The 12284-nt window shown below is 37.5% G+C and overlaps 1 protein-coding gene across 3 annotated transcripts in view; it reads left to right on the top strand.

Moving 5' to 3' along the window:
* Window positions 1-12284, top strand: part of ap3b1a (adaptor related protein complex 3 subunit beta 1a) — a 315493-nt gene that overhangs the window by 280412 nt on the left and 22797 nt on the right. For all 3 annotated transcript variants that reach the window (XM_088000361.1, XM_088000365.1, XM_088000372.1), the window contains one exon: window positions 8467-8605. In XM_088000361.1, coding sequence (XP_087856487.1) covers window positions 8467-8605 — 139 coding nt within the window. The remainder of the gene's footprint in view (window positions 1-8466; window positions 8606-12284) is intronic.

The raw sequence follows: 12284 nt of genomic DNA, 5'->3' as shown, positions 1-12284 counted from the left end.
TTATTATGTAACCTTATTAAATTACTTCATGTGTGATGGTGGATCACATCTATCATTGTGAATTAGCAACTTGCTAATACTGTACAGGTATATGTGTACACATGTAATGAGAGCCAGGTTTCATGCATCCATTTGCCTTTTGTATGAGCTTATGTTGTATTTCACTGTGATCCAGTTGGTGAGGTGAGAGGAAGGGAGCATATCCATGTGAACTTAGCTGTTCCAAATGGATAAGTTGGCTTGACAGCTGAAATTCTAGAAGATCTCTTTCCTAAAACTGACAGATTCAGTTCGTCTGACTGATCATCGAGAGTTTGTACATTTTCCCCTGGGGGCCAAGTTGGCCCATTTCAATGAAGGAGCAGCATTAGATATGTCCACAAAGATGTCTGCATACTGGACCCTCCTGAGTGTAAGATAGTATGAATGCAGACGGATAATACAAAATGAAATGGAGAGGAAAAACTGGATTTATTTTGCTGCTTGGATTTGGTAACCGAATTTATTAATGCAGCTTCAGGCTATTCTGCAACCTTTCAAAGAGATTGTGCAGAAAAGCTATAAGTGCATTGCTTTGATTTATTTTCACTGCAATTCTCTTACAGTTAAAACAAATCATATCTAAATTTTAAAAGTATAGTCTGTTTCCTGCACCAGATGTCAAAGTGAGCTCATTCTGAAATGTGTTCAAAAATTGTTTTTTTTTCCAAGAATGTTGGTTTAACTGCAGATGATGCATATTTTCCACCATTTAGTTTGTTTACATTAAATTTTGATTGTGTGGTCAGATGAATTCTATTTAAGCTCTTAATATGCAAAAGTCTAGAAATGAAATTACATTGGGAAGAGGATATCTAACAAACTGTCTTACTAATATTGCCTTTCTTGCTCCTCTTATTCTGCTGACAAAAGCATGTCTCTGTGTCTTACAGTACTTCTGCAATGACAGGTGAGTGCGTGCCTGGCTAGAGTCTGTTCTGAACCACTATCTTTTAGCTTTGTTTTTGATCTGCTTTACAAATGCAGGAAAATGTTGCAGCTGCAGATTGCTTTTCCTGTGCACTGAGGTTTTGGTTACATTTTGTTTGCTTTTGTTGTAAGTGAGCCACTTTCCTGATTAGTCAAACAGAACCATCAATTCATAGAAGAAGTGCTCACTGGGAATTAAAGTGAACCTCAATGGAGTTGTTGCCAAAATTCTTTTTTCTTTCGCTATTTTCCTTCTATAGTTGTTGATTCTTTTTGTGAGTAAATGTGGCAGCTATGTGCTATGTTTAATCGACCAGAAAGGTTACTCTGAATAAGGTTTTTTCAAAAGTTATGTTTTTATGCAATATTCCTAATGCATTGAGTTCCACTGAGTAGAAGTCAATCTTTCAGTAAAGCACCACGCCGGGATTTCAAACATGAAAGCGTGCTGTTGATAAATTGATCTTTTCTTTCTGCTTTTGGAAGATTGCCTTTAGCAATTGTTTTGTTATATTAGCACTTCTGTGCCCTGATCCTATTTGTGCACTGTCTAATTATACAATCCTGGCACCACCGTAGAAAACGAACTAAAATAATGCCACAATATAAAAGGTTACTCTGAATAAATACAAGCTCGATTGAAACAGGATATTCAGGTTTACCATTCTCATTCTCTCTCATTACACATCGAGACATTGTGAACCAACCATAACGTTTATTGGCAAATTAGTTTTGTTTATCAAGATTCAGTTGCATTACACTTGTGGCTCCAGTGAATTTTCTTCATTTGTTTCAGGTAAATAAGAAAAGTCATAATACAGAGGCCAAAAACTATAATTTTCTAAATTATGTGGACTTATTAGATCCAGTAAATGGAAATCACAGCTGTTCTTAGGTACACATTTTCATACTGCATACCATTGAATACTACTCCTCTTAATGTACTAGTAATTAGAGGATACTATGGACAATATTGTAATTATGGAATAGCAGAAGATCACTTAAAATTATGATTTCTCCATATGTTTGATATTGAAAAATAAATTATTTGAGAGATTAATACCAGCTACCTTTAATTCCAGGCCATCTGAAATAATTCTGTTGCTTCACATTTCACACTATTTACATCTCAACTTATCTTGTATAATTTAGAAAATTAGTTTAAATGCTTTGGTGAACAGTACTTTAAACGTCTGTATTTGAAATTGAGGGTTGATACAATTCCTATCTGTCAGGGCAAAAATTGCAACACATTAAGGCCTTTGGTACACTGAAAGTAGTCTGCTTGACAAAGAATTATTAGTTAGTTACATTGTCAGGAGTTCAAAAATACTGTGTGTAATTGGTCTTTCTATTGGACACTAACAGTCGAGCAGTAATTGTAAATGGGTGGAAATTAATAATTTAATGTTTCGCCTATATTTAGTCTTTTTTGAGTAAAGCAGTAGCAACGTTTGGATGTTGTGCATCATAACATAACACCTGACAACACATTTTTATAAGGCAATCAGTTATCGGCATGAATTAGTATTCTAATTGTCAATCATTTTGAAGATAATTTTGTATGTTTCCCAGCAATAAGTGGGTTGAAGACCATTTCCAGTTTTATTATTTTGAAAATTTTGTTTCAGATGGAAATGTTGCTACAAGAAATTGACCAATCTGGTGAGGCATGACAAAAATCAAGGATAAAAATAGTATGAAGTGCTGAAAATACAGTTTCAAAGAATTATATTGAACTTTAACTGCTGCCAGACCTGCTGAATATTTCTTGCACTTTATTTGCATGCTGGGAATATTTGGTAGGTCTAGCACATCTCTCATTTATTCGTGGGATGTGGACGTTATTGGCCTATGGAGACAGATTTGCAAGCAGAGTTAATATTTCAAGATGAATATGGCCATCAAGAGCGGAGTTACATGTATACTCTTTTGAATTGTGTACGGTCATTAAACTTTAACTTTTTAGAATCTTATTTAAACTAATTCATACTTCCTCCCATTGCTACAGGCTAGTCTACACTTCTACCTTGCTTTCCCTTGGCACCTACAATGCACCTGCATCTTTGCCCCCTCAATACCACAATTTCTGCCATTCAGGGCCCCAAACACTGGTTCATGTGATGTAACCATTTGTACTGCATAAAATTTAGTCTCTAGCACTATCTGCAACACAGCCTTCTCCACACTGGGTTGATCAAATATCAATCTGATTATCACTTTGCTGATGATCTCTGTTCCCAGCTGCAAGTATAACCCTGTGAATCCAATTGTTTGCTATTTTAATTCTCCATTTATTCCCAACCTGATTTCTTTCTCCTACACGCTGAATGAATCCCAGGGAACTGCATTCTCATCTTTAAATTTGAGCCTTTCTAATTCAGCATTGAGTTCAATAATTTCAAATCAACCATTTTTCTATTTTCTTTGATCAACTATTGTTTCCATTTACAAATCCATTCTGTTAATTTACTTCCTTTCAGACCTTTTTTTTGACTTGTCCCTTCTGTCACTTAATTTCTCCTGCCGTTACCCCCCCCCCTTCCTTTTTGTTTCTCCCTCCTAACTGCCCAAAATCACCTTTTTTTCTCTGCACAAGACCTGTTACAACTCAAACCTTTTCTGATACTGACAACTGGCAAATGATCTGAAGCATGAACTGTTATTCTTTCCCAGATGTTGCCCAACTGATTAGTTCCCGTTTTCGTTTCTGTTTTTGCTTCCAGTTTCTACTTAACTGTCTGCTTTTAATGCATTAGTAACATCTCACTAGGAAATGAATTCCAAGTAACTTAGCACAAATTTGCAAGATAGTAAAGAGCTGGGATAATACCTAAATTATCACTTCTGTAAGGAGCCAAGCCAAGACTACCTTGTAAGGCAGGTTAAAAGCAAAACTCCATTTATTCTACTGATAATTTCAGCAAGTTGATTGAAACAGTTTTACATCTACCTAATTTAGTTGGTGTAAGGCTAATTTAGTTTTAGTATAGCCTGAAAGATAAGACTCTATGCAAAACTTGGTCATATCTGCAGGTACGTTACTTTGTTATTTAATTGCTCAGTTTCTCTCTCTCTCTCTGGATGCTGTCTAATGTACAAACACTTTTGAGCATTTTCTGTTTTTATTTCAGGCTTCCAGCATCTGCAGTATTTTGTTTGTATCAGTGAGGATGGTTTTTCCTGGCTAGGGAGCTAAGAACTAGGAGTCATGATCATAGAATAAGGAATCAACCAAATGTGACAAGAAATTTCTTCATCAAAAGCTTGTGAATCTTTGAGCATCCACAGCCGTTTGGTGTAGAGAAGTCTAGTCATAGTTTATTCAAAATAATATCTATTGAATTTGATGGAAAACCAAGGACTGTGGACAAAAGGCAGAGAAGTGAGGGTTGAGGTAGAAGATTCACCATCATCTTCCTGAACAGTAGAGCAGCTTCTAACGGCCAAATGGCCTACCGCCCCTGTTTCTTATGTTCCTAAGTAAGCCAACATATACTTACCTTTTACAGCATCAAGCTATTCTAAAGCAGTCACATTTGATGCTCCTTAATTATGGTGCACTTTTTCTTTCCAGGTTCTTTTCCACCTCAGCAATCAAGACAATACATTTGCTTACCATGCTGCTCCTCTTAAGTGTTCTTTTGCATGTAAATTAATCTTGATTCAGTTTACACTGTCATGCTGAGTGGTACAAATTGCCTATAACAATAAAACAGCACGAGTAAAAGGCAGATTGAATGTGCGCCTCACTTGATAGGATGTTACTGTGTTTTATGCCAATACATTAGCTGAAGATAATGAATCTTCTGTTCTGAAAAGCATGGTATAGTTGATTTTTAATTTTACTTCAATGGAGCAGTACCTTGTCTTTTAAAGAACAAGTTAGGCAAACCGTTAATGACAAGAGTGTTAAGGTTAAATATGAAGCATTGCATTCACTTGTCTGAGTGCTATCCATCTTTCCATTTACAGGAGGTTGACAAAAGTACAGGCTTTGTGCAACATTTCCTTTAATTACATGCTGAGGGAGCAGGCTTTTAAGATAAACATGGTTACATTAATTTATTCACCATTTGCTGTTGAATAGAGCTCGATGGAGGTAGTTTAAATCATGAATGAGTACAGAGCTTTGCAACAACCTTATGCCTAGCTTGCCTGCAACTAGTGAACTTTGCTTTGTCTGGTTGAAAGCAACCTATGAACCTTTTTTCAAACTAATGTGTCACACAACCATATAGCTTCACTATTATGTCAGCTGAACTTTAATCTTTGTTTTCTTTGATCACTTTCTGCAATTGAGAAAGTGTGTGGGTGTATGACTTGCTGCCTTTTTTAATCCTCTGTTAACTTTTTGGGTGGGTATAATAATGCCCTGAATCTCAGTGTAGTTAAACCAATGCTGGTATTTTAATCATTGTTGCAGCATTTTGAACTCTTACCATATTTAGAGCCCATTTATCATAAGTTGTATTTAGACACTCTAAAATACACTCTAAATATGGTATTTACTCAACAATTCAAAGCAAACAACCGCAGATGCTGGAAATCTGTAACAAAAACACAAAATACTATAGAAACCCACCAGATCTGGCAGTATTTGTAAGGAGAAGGTTTTGAGTCCTGTGACCCTTTGTCAGAACTGAACAGGGGGAAATTGTGAAGGAAAGAAGTGAATGGTGTACATGGAAAAAGTGTGGGGGTGGGGGGAAGGGGGGGAGTCGTAAGAAAAGGGGTAGGCAAACACATTGATAATAAGTTGAGAGACAGAAAAATGCTGGCTAGATGTTAACACGTAGTGTCAGTGGTTGCAAATGTGTTGGTTATGCTGAGAGTAACCCATACAACACACAACTTAGGGGTGTGCAGGTAGGTAGTGAACATAAAGAAGGCTCTCACATCAACTCAACGTACTATGAACTGCACTCAAGATCCTTAATTGTTTACTTTTCTATATCGTTTTAGATCCTTGCAATTTTGTTAATTCTAAAGCTACAAACCAAATCTCTGTCTGTTAACACAAACACATGACCCCCATGAGCAATCTAGAAAAAAATTAGAATTCCATTTAATAGAAAAGACTGATTAGTAACATCAATTTGGGTGTGCAGTATCTGAATGGATATTCTAAACTAATTATTAAAGAGCAGTAGATTTAGATTTAAATCAAGATTTCTACCATTTCATACAAATTTTAATCCTTTGGAAATGTCATCAGTGACATTTTTCGTCCTCATCCTGTCAGTTGCAATACCTTAGATTAACCTGCTAAGTTTGTTTTTATGTAAGAGACACCATTAGAATTTAACATGGAATTTTATCCTCTGCCATATTCATCACCTACAATCAGACCCCACCATTAGCGATATTTCCCTCCCCACCATTATCCGCATTCTGCAGAGACCATTCCCCCTGTGGCTCCCTTGTTTGATCCAAGCTCCAACCAACCCACTCTCCACACCCAACACCTTCTCTTGCCACTGCAAGAGGTGTAAAACCTGTGCCCACACCTCCCCCTTCACTAGTTTCCAAATCTCCCCTCTCCCTACCTTATCCCAGATCCAACCCTCCAACTCTGCACCACCATCTTGATCTGTACTAACTGTTTATCTTCTTTCCCACCTATTCGCTCCACTTTTCCCACCAACCTATCATCATCACCCCTTACCTGCACCTACCTATCGCCTTCTCAGGAGCAGCCCCAGCCCCATCCCCAACCTCTTATATTTATCTCAGCCCCGTTCCCTTTCTCCCTCTCCCATCCCCACGTTCCTGATGAAACGTCAACTCTCCTGTTCCTCGGATGCTGTCTGGCCTGCTGTGTCTTTCCAGCACTACACTTTTCAGCTCTGAATCTCCAGCACCTGCAGTCTTCACTTCCCCCTGAAATTTTGTGTCTAACAATTGCTTCTCTAATTTATGTAGAACTCTACATTTTTAAAAAATTATTCGTGCAATACAACATTAGTTAAAAGCATATCAGTTATTTGTGGTGAATACCTTTTTTTATCAATCTCAGCAGATTTATATGACTTAGCTTAAGTTATTCATATTCAAGCAGAAATTTTGAAGTGTTGTGCTTTAGAATCTGTTCAAATTATTTATTTCCACTTCATAATTTCTTGATAGAATGTGGAGTAGCTGGGCCAGGATAGTTTAATAAACTTGAACCAAATTCACACAAAAGAACATTACAATGGCAGGTGGCACACAAGGTGTCAGGTCGCATCATGTCCTAATAGGAAAAATTGAAGCTTACATCCATGCTTGTAATGGTCCTCATTAAAACTAACTTAATGTATATTAAAATTTGTTATAAGATCATACAAGTATTTAAAATGGAATATATGGAGAGCAATGAAATGTGGATTTTTATTTCCACTCATGAGATGCACCATAACTCTCACATGGAGATAAAAATCCTATTTCACTGCCAGTCGCCGTGTGTTCTGTATTTATGGCCCGTGGTGCCTGATTGGTTCACATGCTTCAGACTCTTTCTTTATTATACAAGGCTGTGTACATGAAAGTAAAATATAGAATTTTAAATCTCTTTTGATGGAAAGCATTATGTGAACATTTATGCATCAGTTAAATAAGATTTCTTCCCCCCCCCCCCCCCCCCCAAGTTTAATTTTTTAAGTATCTTTCCTAATCAACTGCTTATTTGCAGGTTTTTAAAAAGTGCCATTCTGAATGTAGTGTCTAAACCGCTTGACTCCTGAAACAAGAATCAGGAACAGGATCCAGATTATAATGAGACAATTGATTGGTCCAAAAATGTGTGAGGTGGGGGCAGATGAGAAACTAGTACTGAAAACACAACCATTTTCATTTGATACTTATTTCATCCACTTAATATGTAATGTCGAAAGGTGATAAAACAAGAATTGTTACACTGACCTACATTAGTGTTGCACACGATTTTCGCTGTATTGATTTGATGGGTATATCTTTGCACTGGGTAAATGAATCAGACCCCATAAAGTGCAGTGATTCTTACTAAATAATTATTTTTGCATATTCAGTAAGTTTTTTTTTAATCTTCTCTGTGAAGTTAATTTAAATTTGAAATGGAATAATTTAGTCAGTTTCAATTGCTCAAACATACATTGCTGTTACCATACAAACATTTCTGTGCCAAATAGCAATTCCTGGTTGTACCTTGTATAGTGACTAATCAGTTTCTCTGATTATTGATGACCTCTTGTACGTGAAATGAGTTGTACATCAGGAACTGTGCAATTCCTCGTTGTAAAAAATAACTATTCAAAATTAGCTGTTTTATGCTGTTTGTGGCTCAAAATATTCTTTCAATGTTTAAAATGGAATATTAAAAATAAATGGAGAAATCTTTAATTTGATCTGAAATTCAGTGCACTTCATTGTGATTTGTAAATTTGTTCTGAGAAAATAGTTTTATGTAATATTGATATCAATATAGTGGTAATGTTTGAACTGTCAGTTTATCTAACCGTACAAATTGTACACTTGCAGGAAAACTGACAGGAATGAATGAAAATTCTACAGCAATCACTGGGTCTCCACAGAATTCCTCCAGCCAGGCAATTGTGCATAAGGTGGTAAACATGGCTAATGTTGGGGTTGTGCCTTCTGGCCAAGATAATATACACAGGTAACTCAGACTTTTCAATTTATTATTTAATATGATTTCCGAAAACACTGGATTTGTGGTATAATCATTCTGTGAATGTATGGTGGAATTTTCTCATTTGGAAAAAAAAGATTTTATTGCATTGAGATGGTGAGAGAGATTTGGAGGCTTGCCTCATTTGAAAGATTCACATGAGGCAAACTATAACAGTACACCATAGGTATTTTATGAACATGTAAACATCTGTACTCAACTTGATTTGAGCTCCCGAAATTGTTTAAATTGCTTTGGCTTTTTGTATTTTTTTAAACTACTTAACTCATTCAGCTTAGCTAGCCTGGATGGGTGATCACAACATGGGTACTAATCTCTTGTTGCTAAAGTATTTAATCATGTGCTGGGTGTACACAACATACAATTAAATTAAAATCAGGTTAAAACTGTTACTCAACTTTGACAAAACAACATACAAAATTACAGTTGTACTTTTTCTTAAAAGCAACTAATGTATCATGAATGGTAGATCTTAGAGATGTACAGCATAGAAACAGACCCTTTGGTCCAACCTGTCCATGCCGACCAGTTATCCCAACCCAATCTAGTCCCACCTGCCAGCACCCAGCCCATATCCCTCCAAACCCTTCCTATTCATATACCCATCCAGATTCCTTTTAAATGTTGCAATTAAAATATCCGCCTCAACTTCCTCCCAGCTCATTCCATACATGTACCACCCTCTGTGTGAAAAGGTTGCCCCTTAGGTCCCTTTTATATCTTTCCCGTCTCGCCCTAAACCTATGCTCTCTAGTTCTGGACTCCGCCACCACAGGGAAGAGACTTTGTCTATTTATCCTATCCACCAAGCCTAAAGGGAAAACAGCACCAGCCTAGAGCTGTTCTGTGGAAGGGTTACTGGACCTGAAACATTAACACTGATTTCTCATCACAGGTGCTGCCAGACCTGCGCTTTTCCAGCAATTTGTTTTTGTTTCTGATTTACAGCATCCGCAGTTCTTTGAGTTTTTATGTAGGCTAGATGAATGCAGAGTCACTGAGGTAGGTTGGGTGGCTGGTATTGGGTGGGATATTCTTTGGAGAGTCAGTGCAAACTTGATGGGCCAAATGGCCAGTTTCCACACCTGTAGGAGTTCTAACTTCATGTGGTTTAGTTTTCCCCGTAGATCCTAGAATTCAGTTGATATCCAGCTTCTGTGAAGATAAATAAGAAACATTCTCATTTAACTGGATTAGGACAATGATCAACATTTTAATGTAGGATTCTGGCAAAAGGCAGTGTGTTTAATTCTAATTTTAAATCTAGTTTCCTCACATGTCCCTGTTTGATCCAGACCCACTTTTTCTTTCCTTCATCAATCGCAAGTCCTCCTCTGCTTTTCCCATGTCATTTCATTGTCATTTTATTGCAGCATTGCCTACTCCCGAAACTCACTTTTAATACTTGAGAGAGTTCATTTATTTTGCTACCAGCAACAACATTAAGGTCCCTGGGGTATCTTCCTTGATATCCACCTAGTGGTTCCATCCTCTACATGCCACTCTTTCAGTCGCAGATTCTGTTTCCAGAGAAACGGCAAGAGCAGAAGGCTGGGAACCAGTAAGCATAGGAAGACAGAACCTGTGATTGGCAAGAGCAGCTTCTCACTGATTTGGTCATGCCCATACTAACTACTACTCTGGTCAAACTGTGCATTGTTTTTCCTCTCGTTAACATCTTGTGCCTTCAATTGTTGGAACTACAGAGGAGCAATAAGGTAAAACAGATGTGTACAAAGGGAGCCTTTCTCGAACCCTTCACTTTCATCTTCAAATTTTTGAGACGTTGAATTGATTAGAGTTCAGAATCGTGTTTATGTGACCCTTACTGCAGGTGCGGATGATGAATGCAGACAAGATCAAATATAGTAATGGCTTTTGGAACTAAATAAATGGTTGGTACTTGTTGTCCTTTGTGTCATAAAAAATGTCCGTTTTGGATGCGCAACCGGATGACACCTCGGACAAGGTGAATGTATCATAATGGGAGTTTCCACTTTAGTGTAGGATGGGAAAATTATTTCCCATCAAGTTTACAACTGTCTAAAGATAACAACATGAATTTCAAAGACTTGGAGCATGTGTGGAAGATGTCAATAAAATAATGTACTTTTGCAGTTTTATTTGTCAACTGAACATTGTGTCCTGCTGTCTGCCCTTAAAAAAAAAATCCTGCCTATGATGTATCCACTTTTATTTTGTGATCATTGATCTCACTTCATGAACTTAAAACATTTATGACAGGAGATACACCAGCTGTATGATGTGTATGAACAATGCTAATATTAATACTGAGGAAAGATTTGGATGTATAGAAATGGTTCTTTTGAGTCAAAAATCTAGGTTCAAATCCTATCTGCCATAAATATGTTCGAACAGGTTTAAGTAAAAATAATAGTTCTCTTTATTATATATCAATTGTATTTATCTATAGTCTGAATTAGTATGGTGCTGAAAAAGCACAACAGGTCAGGCAGCATCCAAGGAGCAGGAAAATCGACATTTCGGGCAAAAGCCCTTCATCAGGAATGACAAGTACCATATTTAACTATATGCAGATGAAGGCGTAAATTGGTGTTTCATTGAGCACATTTTTTTATGGCAGCATTCAATCTCCTAATATGCCAGTTCGCTTCATAATGGTCAGCTCTGAGCATCACCTGGTGTGGCTCAGGAATTTGGCATTTTGCACTGTCCACGTTTATTGCGGAGGAAGACTGTCATCTGAGAAAGTGCATGATTCAGTGACCTTCATTTGTTCTAGACCCAATTTTTCATCACTGCTCACCTACCCATGCCCTTCCAAATCAATTAGCCTTGAGATATTGCAGTGACTGTCTCCAGTTGTCAGTGTATGCCATTTTCATAATTCACTTGCAGTTATCCTTCTAGAAGAGGCATGGATACTAAGGAAGTTGTGACCCATACCCAGTTCGCCATACAGGAGATCATTGTGTATATAGCTGATATCCATTCAGTTAATGTAGTATGAGCCAACAGAGGTCATTGGCTTACTAACGAATTAGTACATTCTAGGATATCGGAGTTGTTGACCCTGTCCAGTCTGAGGAGTTGAGAGTATGTTTGAGAATGCGCAGTTCCATATTCTCAGCCAGCTAACTGCTGTTCCACATTCCTATTCAGCTTGGGCCGAAAGCTTCGCTTTTGGAGATGTGTTGATTTCAGCATCTAGTGAAAGATTGCTACCTATAGTGGCCTAGATATGTGATGCCTTCAACAAATCCCTGCCTCCACATTATTAATGTTGATGGATGGCAGTATGGAAACATGCTGGATCGTGGCTCTCATCTTCCTAATGCAGTAACCAAACCAAACTCTATACGCGTAAGGAAGTCTGCCCTTTTGCCATTGCAGGTTTGCTTTGAAGTGGGATGTCAATGTGACATTGTCAGCCAAGCCCTTGCCCTCTAATGAGGATGTGGCACACCTTTTGTCTTTGATCTCAGTTGAGCAAGGCTGTACAGCTTTCTGTCAGTCATGCTGTGTAAATAGACATTATCCATTGACCTGAAGTACTGTGACAGCAGTAAAAAGAAGAATTTCTAAAGCGCATCAGTGCTAGAATACAACTCCGTTTGACCTCACTGCTGATCTCAAAGGGTTCCAATGTTGCCCATCATAGCTG

This window comes from Chiloscyllium plagiosum, unplaced genomic scaffold, assembly GCF_037043375.1.
Source record: "Chiloscyllium plagiosum isolate Xiang-an unplaced genomic scaffold, Cpla_swu_hap1 HiC_scaffold_2, whole genome shotgun sequence".
In the NCBI taxonomy this organism is placed as follows: Eukaryota; Metazoa; Chordata; class Chondrichthyes; order Orectolobiformes; family Hemiscylliidae; genus Chiloscyllium; species Chiloscyllium plagiosum.
The sequence above is the reverse complement of the archived record's forward strand: the minus strand, read 5'-3'. Positions and strand labels throughout refer to the sequence as shown.